Below are 26110 nucleotides of genomic sequence, written 5' to 3'. Positions count from 1 at the left end.
CTAGCCAAGACTTAAGTACTGCGTTGACTAGCTATAGAGAGATGGACATCCTTGTCTTATTCCTGATTTTAGTAGATGTGCTTTATGTTTTAATCCATTTAGATTGATATGGCTGTGGGCCTGCTTAAAATGGTCTTTTATTATGTTGAGGTATATCCTTGTATTCCTAGTCTCTTCAGGACTTTTATTATGAGAGGATGTTGTAGTTTTCAAAGGCCTATTCTGCACCTAATGAGATGATTATGTGGTTTTGTTTTTTAGTCTGTTTCTGTAGTAGATTATGTTTATCAGTTTACATATGTTGAATTATCCCTGCATCTCTGGGATTGAGCTAACTTGATCATGTGGATAACTCTTGATGTATTCTTATATTTGATTTGCAAGTATTTTGTTGAGAATTTTTGTATCTATATGCATAAGGGATAAGGGTGTTTAGTTTTCTTTTTTTTTGTGAGATCTTTGTATGGTATTAGGATAATAGTGGCTTCATAAAAAGAATTAGGAAATGTTCTTTAGTTACTATATTGTGGAATAATTTGAGGAGTGTTGGTGTTATTTCTTTGATGATCTGGTAGAATTCTATGCTGAATCCATCTGGCCTTGGACTTTTTGTTGTTGTTATTGTTAGAGTTTATTTATTATTTCTATTTCAATGAATCTGTTTAAATGATTATTTACTCTTTAACTTGGGCAGGTCATATACATCAAAAAAATCCATCCATTTCTTTTAGGTTTTTTTCAGATTGCTGGGCTGAGAGTTTTTAAACATGTCCTTTTGATGCTCTGAGTTTCCTTGCTGCCTGTTGTGATGTCCCCCTTTCATCTCTAATCTTATTAATTTGTCTTCTCTATCTGTCTTTTAACTAGCTGGCTTGGGCTCTATGTAAAATGTTAAACTATTTCATGTGATGTACTTGAACAGCTGCAGGTTATGTGTTTGTAAGAGATACTAGAAAAGACTCTCACACCTAGCTTCTCTGCTGGGAGAAGAGGTACCTAGAGGCCAGAATATAGATTTATATCATATGTCCCTTTTGAGAGTTTTCTATAGTACTTTGCCCACATGAAAAAGTAATAAGAGTTTGCTTATAATTAATTGGTGTTTTAGACAGATATTCAGATGAGACATATTTAGCCAAAAGATTAAAAAAAAAAAACTCGGCAAGAATTTCAGAATAGATCTTTCTTTAAGACTTCCATAACTCTGTAGTTTGACCCTTGGAAGGCTGCCTGATGTGTGGGATATATTCTTTTTGAATGACACAAAAGAGCGCAATGGAGTGCCCTAACCCTTTTCTATAGCACAGATTTTTGCATGTTGCATATATCTACTCTCATAGTAAAGTGGAAGATTGTTGACCCACCTGGTAGCCAACGAAGCTAAATCTCTACAGATGAAAGAATACTCCAGAAACCTGTGTGGAGATCAAAGAATACTCCAGAAACCTGTGTGGAGATCAAAGAATACTCCAGAAACCTGTGTGGAGATCAAAGAATACTCCAGAAACCTGTGTGGAGATCCAGGAAAACCCCAGGCAGCATTTGAGCTCAAGAGTGGTCCAAAAAAAAAGTCTCATTTTTATTATTAAGTCAAGAAAAGCATGAGGTGACTGTTAGCTTAATCAAAAACAAGGGAATACTCTTGGTGTTAGGTTTTACCATCTTTGGTCACATGAAGGAGCCAAGAATATTCTTCCTAGGGCTTTGCCTTTTCCAGAGATAATGTGGGTGTTCCCTCCTTGTTCGTGCTTTCATATACATTGAATCATAATAGTTTTTGCAATTCTTTCTAGAACTTTATGGGAAGAATGTTTTGCACTCTACCCCATCCATGGTTCAGTAAGTTCACAGCTTTGTTACATGGGCTTCCACAGAAGACAGGATTAAAAATGTCAGCAAAAGTGTTTGGTGGAATTCAGATCTTGAAATTTATATTTGAAATTGTTCTTCATTCTGAAACACACCATAAAATACTTCATTCTTGGTTTGTGCTTTGTTACAGATAAAACAAGGACCTGTGGAATATGAGTGATGACAAACCCTTTCTATGCACTGCCCCTGGGTGTGGCCAGGTAACATATCCATTACTTAGAATAATCTTGTACGTTTCTTTTCATTACATCATTGCTAGACTGTATTGTCATTACGGTTTTACTACAGTGATTTTCTTTAAGATTAGAGTAAGATAAAAACAAAACTGAAAAATACTTTAGAAATTCTTTCTATAATCTATTTTAGTTCTAGAAAAGACGGTGTGTGGTATTATGGAAGTAGTTTATCTTACAATAAAGGTCAAAATCATAGACAAAAACCAAGGATTTAAAAGTATATTATTTAATCTATATTCATTGAAAATTAGTGTTAAGCTACCTAATTGGAAATCAAAAATATATTACTGTTGAACTCTTATAAAACTAATACCTACCTCAGGGTTGGGGATTTAGCTCAGTGGTAGAGCGCTTGCCTAGCAAGTGCAAGGCCCTGGGTTCGGTCCCCAGCTCCGAAAAAAAAAAAAGAAAAAAAAAAAAAACAAAAACAAAAACTAATACCTACCTCAGACATATCATTAATCTATTAATGTTCTGAAGTCTAACATCTTTAAAGCATGATGGAAGCATTTTCAGGAGATATTTTAATTTTTAATAGTCATTAAGTTATTAATGTAATACTATTACCACTATCCTAATCTTTTAACTACAGGCACTAAAAAAGAAAGAAACTTTTTAGATTTTTTTTTTTTTTTTTTTTTTTTTTTTTGGTATATGTTATAGCTGACATGCCAGGAGAAGGCATCAGATCATATTACAGATAGTTGTGAGCCACCATGTGGTTGCTGGGAATTGAACTCAGGACCTCTGGAATTGCTGTCAGTGAGTCCTCTTAACTACCTAGCCATCTCTCCAGCCTGAAAAATTGAGTGTTAATGTATAGTAAATTTATAGATACCTAAATACAGAATGTAAGTCAAAGCCATTAAAGTACTTCATTGGTTTTTATTTATTTTTAGATGATATTTTAAATTAAAATATAATAGATATATAGTAAACTACACTATAAGTCACAGTTTGGTGCTTTTGGGTTTTGTTGTTTTACAGTTATTGATTTTGCTCACATGTGTGTGCGTTATGTGTGTGTTTGTGTATGTTTGTGCACATGCCACTTCAGTTGTGTAGAGGTCAGAGACAACTTGCAGGAGTTGGTTCCCTCTTTTCATACCTGATAGGTTTTGTGGGGATCAAGCTCAGGTCATTAGGCATAGAAGTAAGTACCTTTATCTGCTGAGGTATATCACCTTACCCAGTGTTAGCATTTATCATAATACGTATGCTTATAGAACTGTTATCACAGTCGTGATAGTGAACAAAACTCATCACCCCAAAAGTTTCCTTGTGCCCATTTGTAAGTTCTCTCATCTTTGTCAACTACTGATCTGCCTTCCATTGCTGTAAACTTGTTTGTACTCTTCAGACTGTTTATAAGAAGATTCATAGAGTATGCAAATTTTTCTGGATTCTTTCTTAACAAAATATAAGATTTTTTTTTAATTTTCTAATAAGACAGATTAGGTATTGAGAAACGTATCAAGAAAATATATAAATGATTATATAACAGGGATGCTGTGATTTGATTGGACCCTGCAGAAGTTTGTATATTGAAAACCTAACCTCTAAAGTAATACGTCAATGTACTTGGAGCCGGAGCCTTTGTGAAGTGTTTAGGATCCCACAGATTTAGACCTTACAACCTCCAGAGTAGTGAGCTAAATGAGCCTCTTCTTTATTTGGACAGATTTATTCCATAGTTGATCCAGCATCTAGTTTATGTTCAAATTTTGTTATTACAGATAAATGAGTGAAATTTACATAAAAGTCTTTATGTGTATGAATGCTGTGGTTTTTGTTGAATACTACCCAGAGTGTAATGGTAAACTCATACACTCTACATCATTTTTGGAAATTACAGATTGCTTCCAAAATAGATGGGCAACACTTTGTTTCCATCAGTAATTTACAAGATGTTTTTGCCATATTCCTGTTAACTTTTGGAGTTTTCATTCTTTTAAATTTGACTCATCTTTTTGTGCATAGGTTAGTATCTTGTTGTACTGTCTCATTCTTTGATGACTAGTGAAAAAAAAAACTACTTTTCTAAGATATGTTTTTCAGCCACTTGCATACCTTTATTGTTTGTGAAGGTGAAATCGTTATCAATTATTTTGTCTGTTTTTAAAAATTGAGTTGTTGGAGGGTTGGGAATATAGCTCAGGATGAACTGCTTACCTAGCATGAAGTTCATTTAGTCCTTAGTAGCATAATAAAGAGTATGAAACTGGATTTTATTTTTATTTAATGTTTATGTTATGTGTATGGATGTTTTGTCTGAATGTCTCCACCATGTTCATACCTAGTGCTTGTAGAGGCAGGACGAGGGTGTCAGATCCTCCAGGAACTGGAGTTACAGATGGATTAGTCACCATGAGGGTGCTGGGAGCAGAACCTCGATTCTCTGGAGAGCATCAAATGTTATTAATCACTGAGGTTTTTTTTTAGCCCCTTATTTTATTTTTTATTATTATTGTAGGAGGTACATGTGTCATGTACATGTATGGAAGTTAGGACATAAAGACTTGGTGTGTCTTCCCACTAGTATGTGCTTTCTGAGGATGGAATTCATTTAGCAAATTTCTTTAGCTATCTTTATCTCCCCTGCCCATATGCCATTTAAAGTAGCTTGGTGACGAAATGTGTAAAACAATTAGATCAAATGGAAAAAATATGAAAGAAACTACATGTTTTATTGTGGTTGTACTGTAAAATGATTAGTATGCAGAGTATTTTGGACATGATTAGGTATGTGGGTTTATTCACAGCAATATGAAGCAAGAAAATTCAAAGATAATAATGGTCAAGATGAAAGATGGACACAACAGAAATAGACTTTTATATCTAATTTAGAGCTGTAGTTTACATACATTTTTAAAAAGTTAAGAATAAAAAGTAAAATCTTAAATTCTTTGAAACTAAAATTTAGAGTTTTCACTGACTAGATTTACTCTCTGATAAACCAAATTTACTCTTATTTTTGGATTTGGTAAAGAAGAGATCTGGGTAGTTATTGATTTCATGTGCATGTCTGTGGGTGGGTACCTGCATGTCATAGTGCACATGTGGAAGTCCGAGGACAATTTATAGGAGTCGGTCTCTTCTAGCATCTGGGTCCCTAGTATAAAACTCCAGTTGTCAGGCTTGGTAGCAAAGACTTTTCCCTGATGACTTATAATGAATTATAGAAGTTTTTACTCCATGTTCAGTTAACCTTGTTTCTTAGAGCCTGTATATCAAGGAAAATATAAACAAGATAATACATCAGAAAGGCAGAAGCTAGAGCAAAACTTTACTCACATCACAATCCAAGGAATGAAGGTACACTCAGTCCCCTTCAAGGTCATGCCCCAAATGCCTGAAGGAGCTCTCCAAGCCTACATATGACTTGGACTCCACCACTCCCAATGCTATCACCCTATGAAGAATCTTTTGGGTTTTTTTTTTAGGGATATTGGAGCTCCAAACCATAACTACAGATAGTGCATTGCTTGTAGACATAGTCTCTGGAAAGTAACCAGTTTTGCCATGTTGTTCTATAAGTCATTCTTGGAAACGTGACCTCAATAACTGCTAACTTTTTTCTGCCGTTGTTTTGTGTGTGATCTCTTCTTAATATACTCTTTTTTTTAAAGTTAAAGGTATTAACTTTTAATTACATATAGTGTGTCGGAGGGAGGAGTGTGTTGGGTTGTTAGTGCGGTGCCCGTGGCAGCCAGAGCCTGCGTTGGAGCTGGAGTTAGAGCCCGTTCAGTGTGTCCAACATAACATGCTAGGGAACAGACTTTCTTCCCCAAGAGCGTTAAGCACTTTCTAATTTTTTTTATGTGTATTAATGGTTTGTCTGCATGTATGTCTGTGAATCACTTGGGTGCCTAGTCTCCAAGGAGATCAAAAAAAGAACTGTAGTTCTAGATGGTTGTAAGATGCCACACGAGTGGGCCGGTGGGTGGGGGATGGGGAAAAAAAAAAAGATGCCACACGAGTGATGAGAAAAGGGTTTTCTGCAAGTGTATCAAGTGTTCTTTACAACTGAGCCATCTCTTCAGCCCCAGCATTAAGTACTTTTAAACTATGAGCTAACTCCACCCCACCCCCAGTTTTTAGACAGGTTCTATACACACACACACACACACACACACACACACACACACACACACACACACACACCATTGCCTGGAACTTCTCTATAGACCAGACTGGCTTCAAAGTCAACAGAGAGCCGCTTACGTCTGCCTCTCAAATGCTGGGATTAAAGTTGTGTATCACCACACCAGTAGTATTAAAAAGTATTTTTTAAAAAGTTTTTTTTAAAAGAATTTCTGTATTATTATGTGTGTGCTTGCTTGAGATTATGTGCAACATGTGCATGCTGCAGTCTTAGACACCAAAAGAAAGCATCAGCTATCCTGGAACTGAATTTATTGGTGATCTTTAGTCACTGTGTGGATGTGGAGAACCTAGTCTTAACTCCTAAAAGCGCAGTAAGTGCTCTTTCTTTATGGCTGAACCATCACCCCAGCTCTACACATGATGGTTTTTTTGGCTTGTTTTGTTTTAAATAAAAAGCATTGTATTTAGATTTGTTTAAATAGGAAAGTCAATAGCTGAAAATTAGAATATTTGTTTGTATGTGTACCATAAGAAATTGTTTGAGAATTCCCTAGCATTAAATTTATAGTATCTGTTAGTGAGTTATACATGTGAGCCTCTATGTGTGGCTAAGCATGGTTTTAAGTTGCATGTGTTCTACTAGAGCTTGTCCTATCATTTGCTCATTTTTCTATCATAAACTTGGAAATTTTAATATTGTGATAAACAGCATTGTGGTGAGTATCATTTTACACAATTTTTTGTGTGCATCTCTATAGTTTTGTAGACTACATTTCTCAAACTACTATTACAAGCTCAATGTATATCTGTAAACGGTTGTAGTAGCTAAGCATGTAGACCTCACGTTCAAGACCACCATAAAGCCTTGTCTTTGAGAAACAGGGGCTGAAATGAAACAAGTGTCACCGGGTTGAATTCTCATTCCAAATTAATTAGTTGACAAATAACTAAAATGTATGCATAGTTATATATTGGACCATAAAGATGGCTTTCTGGATAAAGGAACTTGCTTTAAGACTGATGACCTGAGTTCAGTCCCTAGAACCCACATAGTAGAAGGAAAAATCTGATCCCTGCAGGTTGTTCATTAACTTCCACAAATACACAGGCTTAAAAGAAAGAAAAAAAACATCAAATAAAAGCTCACTCTGCTTTTGCTTTCATTAAAAGTTTAGCTCTCATTAATAATAAACTTATTTATTTATTTATTTTATGCATGTTAGTACACTGTCACTGTCATCAGATACACCAGAAGAGGGCACCAGAAGATCTCATTACAGATGGTTGTGAGCCACCATGTGGTTGCTGGGAATTGAACTCAGGACCTCTGGAAAAGTAGTCAGTGCTCTTAACTACTGAGCCATCTCTCCAGCCCAAACTAATTTTGTTATAATCACTCCGGGCTTGGGTAATACATTTTTTAGCCAATGATTTTGTGAGGTACTTAATATTTATATTGTACACTATCACTGCCCAGAACAGCCCAGTGAGTGTCAGCTTCATGAGGTAATCTTGCTGAAAGTGGCAGTGACAGAGTCTCTCTTTATGTTAAGTAGTATTCTTTGAATGTTGAAGGTACTACTATTATTTTTTAATTTTTATTTTTTAAGATAGGTCTCACTATGTAGCTCTGGTTGTCCTTGTACTCTCTCTGTAGATCAGGTTTTCCTCAAACTTACAGAGATCTCCTGCCTTTGCCCTCTTAAGTGCTGGGATTAAAGGTATGCACTATAATACTCTGCAATAATTGATCATTGGTTTTAGAAACACAAATTTGGTGATGACAGTGTAAATTTTATTTTTCTCATCTCTATGAAAGGATCCAAATTTTGCTCTACTTAGTTTAAATTTAAAATATATAGCAGATTATCACATTTAAAAATGTACTTTGTTGATAGTGTCACTTAAGAATGGCCTATAAAAATTAGCACAAAGAGTTTACTTGAAGATTCTTACTGTGGTCTTTTTTTAAATGCCTAGGGAACTTTTAGATATTGCAGAGACTCCTATTAACTTCATTTGTTTCTAGAGGAATACAATGGTGTTGAATTGAATAAAAGATACAAAATTAATACTTAGTAAAAGATTTATTTGCATATCATCTTGTTGGCTATATCTTTGCCTTTGGTGTCACTTCAATTTGAAGCTACTTTGTGGTAAATTATTTTATATCACAAGCTGATTCAGAAGAGATTAGATACAATATATACTTACCCCGAGTCTTAGTGGAAGTATATGTGAGTTAATCAGTAGTTTCTACTATTGAGTAGAGTTCCTCTTCAACTAAGGAAAAAGTAGGAAAAGGTTGTAGCCTTGATACATGAAAATTTATTTCTACCCATTCAACAAATTAAATAGTAGTAATAATAATATATGGTAAAAATAACTATAAAATCCTAGATGACTGATTTGTAGGAAGTTATTCTTTAAGAGATGGCTTAGCATATAAAAAGCACTTGTCAGACAAGCCTGGCAACCTGAGTTCAGTCTCCAGAGCCCTTAAGTAAAGACAGAAGGAGGACAGAACTGACACCACAGAGTTGTCCTCGGAACTCCACATAGGTACTGTGCTTTGTGTAACACTCCACCCTACCCCCCCGTATTAACAAAATCTGAAGAAATATGGCCAAACCTTGGAAACAGATTTCTTACCTATTAGAATATGCACTAATTTACTGTGGACTCTGCATGTTCACTTTCTTCCTATCTGCCCATTACTTTTTTCTACCTTATAAGGTCCTCTCCAAAAAACTTGTCTTCATTTTCTTCCAACATTGTTTATTGAGATTAATGCTCAGGCTCTTGTTTTTGTTGACAGAAATTTTGTGCAGACCTGTTGGATTGTGCATTCAAATTAGATTTTGTCTAGAAGAAATGGTATTAATTAAATATGTTAATACTGCCAGTGATATGATTATAATTCTACAGTTTATTCTGAAAACAAATCCTTTTTTTAGTTTATCTATATATATATATATATGTATATATACATATATATCGTAACATTTTTCTCATTTTAACTGGATAGAGAGAGAATAAAAAACCAAGGTCAGATTCACCTGTGTCCTTCACATTACAAAACTGTTACTGTCTTTGTTAACTAATGGTTAATTTTATCTTTGGATATTGTGTAAGAGTTTATAAATACATAACCCTTGTATTTTTAGCTAGTCACTCCTTTTCTCTGAAGTCAGAGTTTACTTTCACTTTCACGTTATGCAGCAGATAATGATATTTTATAGAGGCCAAACTAATCCCAGAAGAAAGCACTAATTGAATAAAAATTCTAGGTGAAATTTCCAGAGTTTTTACCTTTTAATTTTGACAACTTCACAGTTTTTTAAGAGTGTCACTTATAACAAGATAGTTTATAATAAAATGCTTTAATGATTGTCTTCTAATGAAAAGTTACATTGGGAGGTTTTCTAGGACCTAAAATGAATCTTACATGAATACCCTTTAATATGAATGTAAAGCATAACATTGACAATTTTAATACAAGGATAAAGGCAGCAGTGTGAATATGCTTTGCCATGTGTTCATTGACTTGAGAGCTTTGTTCCTAAGGGTGCCTGTCAACACACCACTATTAATCTCACCAGATCTGGGGAGGACTTTTGAAAGGATAAAGTAATATAAGAAGATAGCCTGAGAGGGGAAGTTGGATTGTACTCTCAGTGTCCACAGCTGAGTGAACAGCTAATGGAAGAGTAAACCAAGGGACAGACACACTGAACAGTCCCTGCATATGGAGATGCAAACAGGTTCTGGAGAATACTAGTTACTCTCATCAAATAGTGGGTAACTTTCTATTGTTGTTTGTAAGTAAAGTGAAGCTTGATTGTCTTCTGCCTTTTACAGATTTTAAGACTCTAAAGAGTTAAGGAGTTCATTTTTTTCCCATTAGTCTTTATATGTAATGCTTACGGCAGATTTGGAGGTCATAGGAGTCCTCAGCTTATTTAGAAGGGTAGACATAAATAGTACTAGCCCCAATAAGGAACATTCAGATTACCATGGACACTGATAGGAGGTCTTTTACCTTGAAGCTGGAGAGCCCGAGAGAGGACTCAAGGAGTTAAGAGTGATTGTGCTCTGCAAGAAGACTTGAGTTTGGTTCCCAGCACCCAAACCGGGTGACTCACAACTTTGTGGACTCTAATATTCTTGTTTTTGTAAGCATCCACAGACACACACATGAACATGAATAAAAATAAAATCTTCTTAAAAATTGAAGGTAGGATTCTTATGCTGGACATAGGATGCTAGTAAGTACTAGGTATCAGACTTCTTAACAGTTTCATTAAAATTTTAATACCCCTATTTGTTAAGTAGTAGAAATGAGTAAGGGTTAATTTAACTTCTGAACCAGGAAGGCAAAATAAATGAGTGGTTTCCTTTTTAGGCAACAGTGGTTCTTGATAAGGAGTTCTTTCTAAAGTCTATTTCCAGTAAGAATTTAAACATGAATATTTGTCATAATCATAAGTATCACTGGTCATATGTACTCACCAGTGTACGGCGAGGGAAGGCATGATAAATAGCTTTGAACATACATTCATCTTAATACAAGTTATGGTTTTAAAAATCACTTTTTTAGGTTAAGACAGTTTAAAATAGAGTTATTGTATTGTGATTACTGTTTCTTTGCTAGACTATAGCACAAAAATCTTCACTATGGTACTATAAAGCTAGACTTAATTTCTTTGTTCTTTTTTTCCTCCTTTTAATTTAGACAGGTTCTTACTATATAGCCATGGCTGACTTGGAACTCTATTTGTAGATCAGGCTATCCTCAAATTTACAGAGATCTGCCTTCCTAGTACTGGGATTAAAGGTGTGCACCACCATGCCTGGCCTCAGACTAATTTCTTTTTTTTTTTTTTTTTTTTTTTTTTTTGGAGCTGGGGACCGAACCCAGGGCCTTGCGCTTGCTAGGCAAGCGCTCTACCGCTGAGCTAAATCCCCGACCCCCAGACTAATTTCTTAATTTGTACAGGAGTCATTTTTAGAATATTATCAGTTTAAAAAGTGGTAAGTAACCTTACATCTAAGTAAATACAATATTTTCTTAGTCTTTGAGCTGAGTATATATTTCTCTGACATAATAAAAGAATAATAGTCTATTTTACTAATTTTTTGCCTCAGGTTTTATTTTCAAGCCTCTCAGATGAATTATATACTATCATTTCATATTCTTCTATGGGGGTTCCTCATCATTTGAAAATTACTGTCTTTGTGTGCTAATAATAGATTGATTGTCTTATAGTTTATAAGCTGGTATTTCATTGTTAATGGTGGTTTTACATGTTGTGGAAATTGATATCCTTTATCAGTTTTCTTTGATCAAATTGAAAAACTTAACTGTATTTTAAAACTTTTTGCCACAGCGTTTTACCAACGAGGATCATTTGGCTGTCCATAAACATAAACATGAGATGACACTGAAATTTGGTCCAGCACGTAATGACAGTGTCATTGTGGCTGGTTAGTATATGCTTTTATTAATGGCTTATATCATATTTCACCCAGAATGTGCACAATTTTGTGTATTCTCTGTAAACACTATAGTCTGGTGATAGTCCAATTGCTTCATTTACAGTAAATGTTGGCAACATGTATTTACCCATTACATTTCTATATGTTCTTTTGATCATTCATTTCACTTTTTTGTGTGCTTTTCAAATACCCATTTGAAGTTGGTTTTATGGAAGTTAATTAGAACCCTTGGAGCAATCATGCCTTTCTACAAAGTATGTTTAACTGATAACTGACTTCATTGATATTTAGTGTTTCTTTTAGTTGTCATACACCTGGTTTTTAAAACTTTGTAAAGAGAGTAAATGATCAAGCACTCCCTAAACTTGGTCATTATACTTTTGTTTAAAGGTGTTTCAAATGAAATAAATGTTTTATTAATAAAACACTCTAAAGCTGGGATATAGATCAGTAGTATAGTACTTGCCTGGCATTCACAAGACTCAGGTTTTAATCCCCAGCACTGCAAAATAAAATAAAATGTTCTTTCCTAAAGAAAATCTAAGTTCAGTTAGTGTGTGTGTATTTGTGTGTGTGTGTGCATGCGTGTGTGCATACCCTATAATTATATGGTATTACCCTGAGCAGATCGTTGTTTTTCATATGTAAAAAGAAGAACCCAATTCATGTGGTAGCTTACCATCACTCTATCCTATGTTAGTTGTTTTATGTTCTACATGTAAACATATAATCTGTGTACTTGAATAATATATACTATGCATGAGTTCAATATATTTGTTTCTTTCTAAGTAAACATGATAAGTTCTTTGTCAGATTTTACATATGTTTTAGCGCTCTGTCAGAATTACAAATATGCATGTCATAAATATAGAATCTAGAGTCCTTTGTTTTGTGAAGCTTATGTTATTCTATCTGTAATTCTAGAATTTTAACTAGAATATTGAACAGTATTAGTACTTGTAAATTATAACTTAGTGTGAACACCATACGCAGTGCTTTGGAGAGATGTTAAGGCAGTATCAGATGGTTCCTCCTGTGCTTTTAGTTCTGTAATTTTTGTAATTAATAAACGAGAGGGAGCTAAAAGTTGGTGGTTTATTTAAAAAAACTTATGGAAGGGAACTTTTGACAGTCTTTGGTACTGTAAGGAGAAGGGTGCGGATCAGAGTGAGGTACGCACTTCTTGGAGTATGTAAATAATGAGGACCACAATAAAAAAGGAAAGAACAGTAATTAAGGAAAATTAAAAACCACCTAGAAAGTATTTTTCTAGGTCTGAAGATCTTTGTTTCCTTGATATTTACTGTCTTAGATGTTCTTTGTAAACTTTGATCTCAAGAATGTTAATTTGGTTCCTATATGTTACTTTTAATACGGTATAAAAATAGAACATATTCAATCACAACATTTTTACTAACACTGAAATAGTTTACTATAACTGCAAATAGAATGCATGATGACCATAGCCTTAAGCTATCTGCATGTTAACCATTTGTGCCTGTGATGACTTCTCTCAAATCTGATGGTACCAGTAATAATCATCAATTAAAGTGGTATACGCTATGCGTTTTCTGGATTTTTTTCTGTCAAATATAAGTTGTGTTGATTCCTAATCATCTTAGGCAAACCCTTTGGGTGTGAACAGAGGTAACATTTATATTTGACTAATTTGAATTAAAATAGATTTAAACTGATATATATATATTCAAACCCCTTATTAAAATATTATTTTGGAAGTCTTTAAGGCTAAAAATTAGGATGTAGGTTAAAGATTAAATAATGGATACGATTATGACATAAGTGGACCCTGTAGTAATTCTGATAATGTTTTTACTGTCTAAGACAAGCCTACCTTAGGTCTAGCATATATGATAAGTGAATTATTTTTGCTAAAAATATTTATAGGCAGTACATATGAGGGGCAAAGATGAAATTATGATACCTACTATAGAAACTCAGTAATTAACAAATATCTGACCCTCAGCCAAACAAATTTTATCTTAAACCAGTGCTGTGCTAAGTAAACTAGATTCTGTGTATAACCTCTAAAATTGCTTCCCTAAAATGCATAAAATGTGAATAAATATTTAATGTACTACCAACTCAAATGTAAGCAAATATTCTTCAAACAATGAGACTAAATTGGAGAGACTTGTAAATTTTTTATCAGTCATTCATTTGTTCTGCATACATGAACACTCAGTATAATGTTAATATACATGTCTGTGAGTATATATTCAGATATAGTTGAAATAGTTTAGGTTGTAAGAAAGTTGAGTTCACATCATTATTAGACTAAACCATTTTTTTTAGGAGGTAGGGAACTTTTGCTTATATTTTTTCCTCCCTTTGAGTCTTTTGACATATAAAATGTATATTAAATTTGACTTCATAATATTTCATGAACAGATAGTAAATGTGCAAAAGTTAAAATATTTATTTGCTTTATTTAGTTTTCCCTAAATTGTATGTATCTAACAATCAGAATTTTTAATGATGTAACTTTGAAAAATTCTCATTACTTTGTTAATAGTAATTATTTCTCCAAAATATGTTTATTTCACTCAGGAGTATACACTAAGCATAAAAGAACTTTGGCGAGGTTGGCAAAATATCTTGATGTTAAATAGAGCTTAATCAAATTTTGTTATTTTAAAGAAAAGCATCTTTTTAAAGAGAGAAATAACATTTGACTGAGCCAGTGCCACTGATTTGTTAATTTCCTAGCAGCATTTTAGAATCTCAACATGATCATTTATATTCGTATGCTTATTTCTTAACATTTATTTCAGATCAGACTCCAACGCCAACAAGGTTCCTAAAAAACTGTGAAGAAGTGGGTTTGTTTAATGAGTTGGCAAGTCCATTCGAGAATGAATTCAAGAAGGCTTCAGAAGATGACATTAAAAAAGTATGTTGTTAACCATGAAATTATAAAACGAATACCTTTATTAGGACACAATGATGGTTTTCACTTCCTGATTTCTGAATTTTAACATTGTACTTGGTCATTTTTTTAACTTTTTACAAAGTTTTCTTTATCGTTTGTATTAGATGCCTCTAGATCTGTCCCCTCTTGCAACACCCATCATAAGAAGCAAAATTGAGGAACCTTCTGTTGTAGAAACAACTCACCAGGATAGCCCGTTACCTCACCCCGAGTCTACTACCAATGATGAAAAGGTTAGAACTATGAAAAAGATAACCTTTCAGAAAATTATTTTTTTTAGATTATATGCCTTTATTTATTGTTTATATTTGTGGGTATGCATGGCATGTGATGGTCAGAGGACAACTTGTAGGTACCAATTCTCTCCTTATGCTGTGTAGGTCCGAGGTGTCGAGCTCAGGTTTTCAGGCTTGGTGGTAAGCACCTATCTACCATGCTCTTTCACTTTTCCTGAACTTGATTATTTTAAATCTGTATGAGACATTAAGGTATTAAATTTTATATAATTTAATGGAAGATTATAGGTTTTATATATAAAAACCTGTGTGAATACTTTAGGAAAATTCCATCTTCATAATTATTTTTATTAAACAATGGATATTAAAGGAGAGAACAACTTATTTAGAAAAAGTGTTATTTGAAGATAAGAAAAATGTATACAGCTGAACCAGGATATCCAAGAGTGAGTAATTATTACTCCAGTATATATTTGATATTAACAATGACTGGTACTTCCTTAAGTACATTAGTAACTTGGGGTTCCTGGGCTATAGTTAAGTATTGAGTTGAGTTACATTATGATGTGTTCTTCATCACCTTTTCACTTGAAAAATACATAAAATGAGCAAATTTATATATGAGCAGTTTGTCTACACATAAAAAGACAGTGACAGTGTCCTTTTTAAATATTCTTATAAAATCATAACATGAATAGATTTCTGTCATGAGAATATAGTCATTTACCCCTGACAGGGATATAGCTTCTAAAAAAAAAGGTAAGGTAGTTTCAGTAAGCAGTCTCATCATTCTTTCCAAAGCAGAGTATGTCTACACAAATGTAGACAGTATAGCCTAATGTAACTTAGTATATTACAGGCTGTCATTCCCAGATTATACTGTACTACTTGATACTACTATATGGACCATGTAGGTAGTTACAGCATACTGGTATTTAAACATAGAGAAGGCACAATTGAAAATGCAGACTGGGAGGATGGTTCAGTAAGTAAAAATTGCTTCATAAGCCTGACAACTTGAGTTTCGATTTCCCAGAACCCACATAAGAACCAGATGCAGTAGCACTAGTGCCTGTAGACCCTTCATACCCTTAAGGAGAGATAAGAGGAGGAGGTAGGAAAATCTCCAGAAACTCATAGACCTGACCCTAGCTTACACAGTGGCAAAGAAATTTTGTGTCAAACAAGATACAAAGGTGAAGTCACACCCAAAGGTTGTCCTCTGGCCTTTATGTGTTCATGCCTGCATCCCCACACACAAACATGTACACATACAGGTATACTCATATCACAGACATACACGTATACACCAGAGAGAGAGAGTGGAATTTACACTGCTGGATTAAGTGAAATAGTATAAAGTGAATGTGAAAACCTGAGACATCACTTTATACTGTAGGCTATACAAACATATGTAGACTACACTAAATATCTTTTTAATTCTTTCAATAGCAGATTAACCTGGATTACTATAACTTTAATAAAGTTCCTCATTTTTTTAACTTTTTGCCTAATAACATTCATTGTGAATCACAAATAGATTGTATAGGAATACAATATTAATACGTTATTTATATCCTTATTCTATACTACTCCTCCCCCAGTACTGAGAATTGAAATTCTAGCGGGTACCCAACCACTGAGCTATATTCTCAACCCCTAACTTAGAATTCTTGGAAGCTAAGCATTAGATATCCCCAAATCACAGTTTTTATGGTTATTCTTCATTATTATCTTGGTATATTTAATTACTCTCTTCTTTCTTAACATATGGTCATTTCCACATTTATTATAGTTATTAAGGATCCTGAGAACAGTCTTATTTCCCTGCAGAGCATTCCTTTCCCTTTATATTTTCCAGTTTTCATTCTTTGTGGCTTGTGTATCATCTTCTAGGGGTGCTGCTTCTGCATTCCTTAGTCGTTAGTTCCTTTTAGGTAGTTCATAGTTTCACTGCGCTGAGAAAATCAGTTCAGGACCTCCTCTGTTCTCATTTTCTTTTTAGGGAATTCCATCAAGACTTGTAATTTTAGAAACTATATATTGGTAATTCCAAATTTCTAATAGTCAAGGTATCTCTCCTGATTGCTGAACACTGTTTCTCTGTTGGCATCTCCTTAGCTTTGTCTAGGGAACATCTGAGTATTTCTGAAACAGAGTTCTTAGTTCTGACCTCATTTTTCTCTGAGAAATTTTCCTCCACCTATACATGGTAGTATGTCCTTGTAATTCCTGCACTAGGAAGGTAGTGTCAGGAGTATTGGAAATTCAAGGCTAGCCTATGCTACTAAAACTTTATGGGCTGTGTAGCAAGGCCTACCCCTCACTCCCAATACCCTTTCTGCACTTTCCCACAAAAAAGAAAGGGAAATCTGCATCTATCTACTTATTTAAGCAAAACATTTAGGTGTCACTTTAATTTTATGTTTTCTACCTGTCTTTGAAACCAGTAGCCGATCTTAGTGTATTCATTTACCAAGCATGTTTTGAATAAGGTTCAAACCTCCTCTGTTCAGTGTCATTGTCCTAGTTGTCATCTTTCACTTGTACCAGTGCTACCCTACTTCCCTTTCCTACTGCAGTGCTGAGAGTGGAATCGAGAACCCCAAACATGTACTCCAGACTACTGAAGGTTCCTCATCCCTTTATTTTTCTTCTAAAACACAGTTTCTTTATGTTTTCCAAGGTAGTTTCATATTATTAATACTCTTGTGACAGTTCCCAAGTTGCTGGGACTGTATAACTTCATGCCAACCATACCAGGCTAAACTTTGTTTCAAACCTGCGAACTTAAAAATTTGAGTCATTCTTCTCTCTACTGAAAGTCTTTTAGTAATTTGCTCTTGACGACAACGACAATGTATATTTATTCATTAGGGAAAACCTCATTGAGTTTTGACTGTCTATCCCTCCATCCTCATTTCATGCTCTCTGTATTGATCAAATACTCTTAAGGTTTTTCCTGCCTAGCATTACTTCCTTCTCTACAGCCTGTCCTCCTCTTGATTCTTTCATATCAGATCAGATTTTTTTTTTTTTTGGCAAGGTTTTATTCCTTCACTATTAAAGCTCTACCTTTCCCTCTGCTAAATCATTTGACTTACTACATTATCGTTGAACGATTAATGTCTACTTTGATAGAAGTTTCTGTAATGGTTTTACTCATTGTCACTCTGCTCTCCAATTGTTGAGTTGGAAGCTTTTAGATGTGCTGAAAACCGTAGTTACAATGCTACCAATTTCTCCTTGGAAGTATCTTAATAAGGCTCCAACTGATAGTAGCTATATAAAGGACAATTCAAAGGGACAGAATAGTTAAGGAGTTCTGAGTAAAGCCCTCATCTCTTTTGTAATCTGTAAAACTAGGAAATATTTTAAGACTCATCCTGGCTGATTCATAAATTCTATTTCTCTTTAGTTTGGGAAGTTGTACCTACTAATTTTATATACTCACGTATCAGTGTTACTTGGTCTTTTAATACTAGAAAATTATTGTTACCAAATGAAAAACTACCTGAGATCAGCAGACTGTTTTGTTTTTTTTTTTTTTTAGTTTAAATGTCTTAAAACATGTCCCTTTGTTTGGTTTGGTTTTTGAGACAGGGTTTCTCTGTTTAGCTCTGGCTGTCCTGGAACTTGCTCTATAGACCAGGCTGGCCTCAAACTCAAGACATCCACCTACCTCTGCCTCCCTGGGATCAAAGGTGTGTGTTACCACCACATCTTGACACATTTCTAAACACCAAATTGTTTGTCATAGCACTACCTTGCTGGATCAGTTTCTTGACTTTGCAATATAATAAACAAATAGGAAAGGAAAATCCCCTTCCAAGTTTTGTTTTTTAATTACCCAGAGTAAATTGTATTTGTATTTCTTACTAAAATTCTCACAAAAACATTGCTAAGTAGCCCAGCCTAATTTATTTTAGAGTGATAAAAAGACATATTGAACAAAACATGTTTTTTTTTAAATTTTTAGAATGGTATTTGAACTTTAGAACTGCTTAGATATTTTCTATTAACATTAGATATTAATTTACTTGTAGAGGCATTACGTGGTTGCTTTCAGAAATGTGTTACATTCTGTTCACTGAGGTACATGAATTAACTTGCGTTTTTAAATACCGCCCTTTATTTATCTTAAAATTAAATAGGAAATACCATTGGCACAAACTGCACAGCCCACATCAGCTATCGTTCGTCCAGCATCATTACAGGTTCCCAATGTGCTGCTCACAAGTTCTGACTCAAGTGTAATTATTCAACAAGCAGTACCTTCACCAACCTCAAGTACTGTAATCACCCAGGCACCATCCTCTAACAGGCCAATTGTGTAAGTGATTCCAGTCAGCCACTGACTGCACGGGAGGTGTTAGGGTTTCTCTTACTATGGTTTTTCCCTAGGATATTTAATTACGTGAATTAAATTGTGCATATGTGTGTGTGTATGAGAGAGAGAGAGAGAGCGCGAGAGAGAGAGAGGGCAAGAGAGAAAGCGCAAGAGAGAGAGAGAGAGCGCAAGAGAGAGAGAGAACGCACGCGCACAAGAGCACCATCTGCCTGTTTTGGGTTTTGAAAACTTTAATATTTTTTAAAAAGTAATATCTGACACATTGGACAATAAATATCTAAATCTTAGCTAAAACAGTGAACATAGACTATAAGTTTAAGATGGTCTTATTTTTATGCCGTTTGACACAAAACAAAGTTACTCATTTCAAGATGACATTTGTCTCAGTTCTTAAAAGTAACTCCAAAGACCTTTCTGATAAGAAATGTTCTCGTTTCACAAATTGGAAATCCATGACTTCTCCCAAGGCTTTTTTTAAACACTCATACATAGATTATGCATTTAAGATGCAATTAAAAATATCTAAGTTTTGGAATTTGCCTTTTGAAGGTTAGAAAACTTATTTTTAAGTAATAGGAGGGAAAAGACTGTTATTTTACAGAGGTGGTTGGTATAGATCTTTACATTTTTCCCTTGTTTTGTTTTTCTTAGTCCTGTACCAGGCCCATTTCCTCTTCTATTACATCTTCCTAATGGACAAACCATGCCCGTTGCTATTCCTGCATCAATTACAAGTTCTAATGTGCATGTTCCAGCTGCAGTCCCAGTAAGTTGGAAAGTTAGACCATTTAAGTCTTTGTGTCAAAATTGGTCTTGGTAAAATATCCAGAAAATATACTTGAACTGCTTGATTGGCTTACTAAATGGAATTTATCAAAATGCTTATTAACGGGGAGTAATATTTATTTATCGATACTATGAGAGTCTAGGCAAACATAATTGGATAGAAAACATTTCTCTACCTCCCTGCCCACACTTGTTTTCTGTTTTCTTTTTGTACTATTTTTTGATTCACCTCACTTCGATTTGACTAGATTTGTGAAATTCAAATATTTCTAATTTTTATTTTAAGGTATTTGTATTTGAACACTTGTCAAATAGCTATGGTGTTTATAGTTATACATGTTCTTTAGAAAAAAACACACTTGTCCTTTGTGGTTACATGAAGTTTATTGAATTTCTTTGATGGCCCAAGCATGTTAAGGTCTAAACATTAATATCTAGGCCTGATGACACATGACAGTAATCCCAATAGTCAATAGGCAGAGATAGGATCAGAAGTTCATACTTAGCCTCTGCTAAATAATAAATTTTTGGCCAGCCTGGGCTACTTTGTTGTAAGAAAAATCCAAAAGAAGTTTTATAAGAAACTCGCTAAATAAACAAATTTTGGAAAAAAAAAGAAAAGGTGATTAACTATATTGAGTTGTCCAGTGAACATTTAAAAACATATTGTTGGAGATGTGTGGTTAAGAGCTTGTACTGTTCTTGTAAAGGACATGAGTTCAGTTCCCAGCACCCATTTTAAATGGCTCACAACTGACTTGCTCCTGCTATAGAGGATCTGACAACTTGGGCCTCCATGAGCACCTGCATACAGTGCATATGCCCACACATAGAGAAACACACGTACACATAATTGAAAAAAACAATTATTTAAAAGCACAGTATTTGAAGTGATGAAAATTTTCTTTTTCATATCATTTTTTACAAAATAGTATTATTCATACTTTCAAATTATTCTTCAACATTTAACATTTTCATTCTGAAAAGCACTTTTAGATATCTAGCAGAGTTGTCCAAAGCATACTATTTTCATTTTCCCCAAATCATTTATGATACAGCATGTTTGAGACTTTCTTAATAATTTCCCATAAAGAATACTTTAAGAGCTGGAGAGATGGCTCAGTGGTTAAGAGCACTGACTGCTCTTCCAGAGGTCCTGAGTTCAATTCCCAGCAACTACATTGTGGCTCACAAACATCTGTAACTGGATCCGATGCCCTCTTCTGCTGTGTCTGAAGACAGCAGTAAATGTACCCACCCACATACATGAAAAAGTAAATAAATCTTTTTTTAAAAAAAGAATAAGTCTTAGTCATTCATATAATGAATATAGTTGGGTTTTTTGTTGTTTTTGTTTTTCTGGGATTGGTGAGATGTCTCAGTGGATAAAGACACTTGCCACCAAGTTTGACAACCTTTGTTCCAATCTCTATGTCCCACATGGTGGAAGGAGAGAACCAACGCCAGCAATTGTCCTCTGACCTCCATATGTGTGCCATGACATGTGTGTGGGAATATATATATGTACACAAAGTAAACAAATGTAAAACTTTTATTCTGTTATTACATGGATAAATATTTTTAAAGCCTACTTGTAGCAACATTCTAAAATTTGTGGTTTGGATATGCAATATTAATAGCATATTAAGTTTATTTAAAAGCCTTTCCAACCTGCCTTTCCTATCTTCCTTCCTTTCTTCCTTCCAATTTTGAAGCAGCATCCCACTATATAGCACTGGCTGGTCTGGAAATATGTAGACCAAGCTGTCCTGGAACTCACCTGCCTCTGCCACATGAGGGCTGGGATTTTTAAGTAATCTAACCAAATTATCATTGATTGAGGTATTTCCAAATATTTCATCTTTTTTTAAAGAGAACCTTGTTATTCAAATTTCATTACTTAAAAGTCTTAGTGAAGATTCAGGTAAAGGTTGGCTTTCTCTTTTTTGAAGATATTTTTCAAACAGGAAACATTCTTGCTTTGTATTTGAGATAAAATGGTTATCCTTTTAAATGTGTCTGTATTGAAAGCAGTTTGCAATGAAAAAAGAGATTAACCCTGTTCACATAACAACTGCTAATGAGAAAAGGGGACGGGGCAAACCCTCTTAAAGTATTATCTGAGAAGTTGTCAGGGGAACCACCATCTGTGTTATTACATTAATACAGTAATGCACAGACATTTTAGAAAATTTATGTACTTAATAAATTGCAGTTTATGTTGAAATTAATTTTTGTCACGTCTTGATAGTCCTTTTACATGTAAAATTAGAATGTAATAGATAATATACACATTTTTATACCAGTAACTTTGAATATTATGGGTTTATGAGAAGGAACAGCTAAAGCCAGGCTAACTGACACAGGCCTGTGAGAAGAGCGGAGACAGAAAGCTAACCTGGGCTACAGGACGGGTCCAAAGCCATGAAATCAGACCTCAGAAAACAGAAGTGAGTAGTGCTAGAGCTTCATAATGGAGTAGTCGACTCATACTCACAGACCTGGGGTTTGATCCTGGCAAATAGATTGGGAGGAAGAGTACAATCCTCTGAGATAGGCGAAAACATGGAGATTATTATGTCAGAGAAATTGATAACTTTCAAAGATAAATCAGGTTATAGATTTCATCAGAATTCAGTGCAAACATATAATCAGCTACAGTTAAAGTTTGTAATTTTCTAAATCCCAAAGTACAAACTATAGTCGTATGTAGTAAAAAATGTACATCTTGTTTCATAAATACTGCATCAAAGTTATTTTAAATATCTTTTTCACAGCTTGTTCGGCCAGTCACCATGGTGCCTAGTGTTCCAGGAATCCCAGGCCCTTCCTCTCCTCAACCGGTCCAGTCAGAAGCAAAAATGGTAATCAAATTTATTTTATTGAACATTTATTGATTTTTCTTATTTTGTTCTTATTAAGGTCTGCATTTTATAAAGTTGTGATCCGTATTGCACTATGTAAAATAGAAATTTTGGAAAAGAAAAGCTTCCATGTAGTGTAGTGACTGGCTGATGATACTTTAAATATAAAGGGTAAGCTGAAAATAAAATTCTAGGTTCTGTTGCTTGTGATCTGTCTGGTTTGGACTATGCCGTAAACTCCTCCCATTGATGTCTGACAATGCCATCCTCTGCTACAAATGCAGCTGGAGCCATGGGTCCTTCCATGTGTGCTCATTAGTTGGTGGTTTAGTCCTTGGGAGCTCTGGTGGGGTCTGCATGGTAGTTATTGTTGTTCTTCCTATGGGGTTGCAAACCTCTTCTGCTCTTTCAATCCTTTCTCTAGCTTCTCCATTACAGTCCACGTGCTCAGTCCAATGATTAGCTGCAAGCATCCTCATCTATATCAGTAGGGCTCTGGCAGAGCCTCTCAGGAGACACCCATATCAGGCTCCTGTCAGCATGCACTTCTTGGCATCAGCAATAGTGTCTGGGTTTGGTGGCAGCATATGGGATTGATCCCCAGGTGGGGCAGTCTCCAGATGACCTTGTCTTCAGACCCTACTCCACTCTTTGTCCCTATATTTCCTCCCATGAATATTTTGTTCTCCACATTTTGGTCTTCCTTCTCCTTGAGCTTCATATGATCTGTGAATTTTTTCTTAGGTATTCCAAACTTTTGGGCTAATATCCACTTATCAGTGAGTGCATACCATGTGTATTCTTTTGGGCTACCTCAATCAGGATGATATTTTCTAGTTCCATTTGCCTAAAAATTTCATGTAGTTGCTCTTTTTAATAGCTGAGTAGTACTTCATTGTGTAAATGTACCACATTTTCTGTGTTCATTCTTCTGTTGAGGGACATCTGGATTCTTTGCAGCTCTGGCTATTATAAATAAGGCTGCTATGAACATGGGGGAGCATGTGTCATGGTTTTAAGTTAGAATATCTTTTGGGTGTATGCCCAGGAGTAGTATAGCTGGGTCCTCAGGCAGTATTATGTCGAATTTTCTGAGGAACCACCAAACTGATTTCCAGAATGATTGTATCAGCTTGCAATCCCACCAACAATGGAGAAATGTTCTTATTTCTCCACATCCTCGCCAGCATCTCTTAACTGAATTTTTAATTTTAGCCATTCTGACTGTTCTAAAGAGGAATCTCAGGGTTGTTTGGATTTGGATTTCCTTGATGACTAAGGATGTTGAACATTTCTTTAGGTGCTTCTCAACCATTCAGTATTCCTAGATTGAGAATTCTTTGTTTAGCTCTGTACCCCATTTTTAAATAGGTTTATTTGATTATCTGAAGTCTAACTTCTTGAGTTCTTTGTATATATTAGGTATTAGCCTTCTGTCATATGTAGATTGGTAAAGATCTTTCCCCAATCCTTTGGTTGCTTGTACTGTCTAGTTTTGTGTGTCAATTTGACACAAACTGGAGTTATCACAGAGAAAGGAGCCTCAGTTGTGGAAATGCCTTCATGAGACCTGTAACCCATTTTCTCAACTAGTGGTCAGTGTGGGAGGACCCAGCCCATTGTGGGTGGTGCTGTCCCTGAGCTGGTGGTATATAAAAAAGCAAGCTGAGGGTTGGGGATTTAGCTCAGTGGTAGAGCGCTTGCCTAGGAAGCGCAAGGCCCTGGGTTCGGTCCCCAGCTCCGAAAAAAAGAACAAAAAAAAAAAAAAAAAAAAAAAAAAAGAAAGCAAGCTGAACAAGCCAGGGGAAACAAGCCAGTAAAAGACATCCCTCCATGGCCTCTGCATCAGCTCCTGCTTCCTGACTTGCTTGAGTTCCAGTCTTGACTTCCTTTGGTGATGAACAGCAATGTGGAAGTGTAAGCTGAATAAACCCTTTCCTCCCCAGCTTGCTTCTTAGTCATGATGTTTGTGCAGGAATAGAAACCTTGACTAAGACATTGCTGTTTTGTCTTATTGACAGGGTCCTTTGCCTTACAGAAGCTTTGCAATTTTATGAGGTCTCATTTATCATTTCTTGGTCTTAGAGCATAAGCCATTGGGGTTCTGTTCCAGAAATTTCTGTTCCAGAAATTCCAGATGGAATTTTTGGGGTCACATGTCCCGATGTGTTCAAGGCTCTTCCCCATTTTCTCTTTTATTAGTTTCAGTGTATCTGGTTTTATGTGGAGGTCCACTTGGACTTGAGCTTTGTACAAGGAATTAAGAATGGGTCAATGTGCATTCTTCTATATGCCCAGCGCCAGTTGAACCAGCACCAATTATTGAAAATGCTATCCTTTTTCGATCGGATGGTTTTAGTTCATTTGTCAAAGATCAAGTGACCGTAGGTGTGTGGGTTCATTCCTAGGTCTTCAATTCTATTCTATTGATCTAGCAGCCTGTCTCTGTACCAATACCATGCAGTTTTTATCACTATTGCTCGGTAATACAGCTTGGGGTCAGGGATGGTGATTTCCCCAGAAGTTTTTTTATTGTTGAGAATAGTTTTCACTATCCTGGGTTTTTTGTTATTCCTAATGAGTTTGCAAATTGTTCTTTCTAACTCTATGGAGAATTGAGTTGTAATTTTTTATGAGGATTACATTGAATCTATAGATTGTTTTTACAAGATGGCCATTTTTAGTATATTTGTGCCAATCCATGAGCATGGGAGATCTTTCCATTTTCTGAGATCTTCTTTGTTTTCTTTCTTCAGAGACTTGAAATTCTTGTCATACAGATCTTTCACTTGCTTGGTTAAAGTCACACCAAGGTATCTTATATTATTTGTGACTATTGTGAAGGGTGTCATTTCTCTAATTTCTTTCTCAGCCTGTTTATCCTTTGAGTAGAGGAAGATTTGTTTGAGTTAATTTTATATCCAGCCACTTAGTTGAAGTTGCATATGAACTGTTGGAGTTCTCTGATGAAATTTTTGGGGTCACTTAAGTATACTTTCATATCATCTGCAAATAGTGATATTTTGACTTTCTTTCCAATTTGTATCCGTTTTACCTCTTTGTTGTCTAATTGCTCTGGCTAGGACTTCAAGTACTGTATTGAATAGGTGGGGAGAGTGTGGGCAGCCTTGTCCCTGATTTTAGTGGGATTGCTTCAAGTTTCTCTCCATTTTGTCTGATACTGGCTAGTGGTTTGCTGTATATTGCTT

At 35.1% G+C, this 26110-nt stretch overlaps 1 protein-coding gene across 9 annotated transcripts in view; it reads left to right on the top strand.

Annotated features, from left to right (window-relative positions):
- Positions 1 to 26110, top strand: part of Atf2 (activating transcription factor 2) — a 77083-nt gene that overhangs the window by 28463 nt on the left and 22510 nt on the right. For 3 of the 9 annotated variants that reach the window (XM_063284625.1, XM_063284624.1, NM_031018.2), the window contains 7 exons: positions 2003 to 2072; positions 11606 to 11702; positions 14507 to 14625; positions 14769 to 14897; positions 19055 to 19233; positions 19903 to 20017; positions 22815 to 22901. In XM_063284625.1, coding sequence (XP_063140695.1) covers positions 2025 to 2072; positions 11606 to 11702; positions 14507 to 14625; positions 14769 to 14897; positions 19055 to 19233; positions 19903 to 20017; positions 22815 to 22901 — 774 coding nt within the window. In that variant the 5' untranslated portion in view covers positions 2003 to 2024. The remainder of the gene's footprint in view (positions 1 to 2002; positions 2073 to 11605; positions 11703 to 14506; positions 14626 to 14768; positions 14898 to 19054; positions 19234 to 19902; positions 20018 to 22814; positions 22902 to 26110) is intronic. The other 6 variants (XM_063284626.1, XM_063284627.1, XM_039105916.2 and 3 more) reach the window with 3 other exon arrangements.

The sequence above is a fragment of the Rattus norvegicus genome, chromosome 3 (genome assembly GCF_036323735.1).
Source record: "Rattus norvegicus strain BN/NHsdMcwi chromosome 3, GRCr8, whole genome shotgun sequence".
In the NCBI taxonomy this organism is placed as follows: domain Eukaryota; kingdom Metazoa; phylum Chordata; class Mammalia; order Rodentia; family Muridae; genus Rattus; species Rattus norvegicus.
This window is presented reverse-complemented; position numbering and strand designations above follow the sequence as displayed.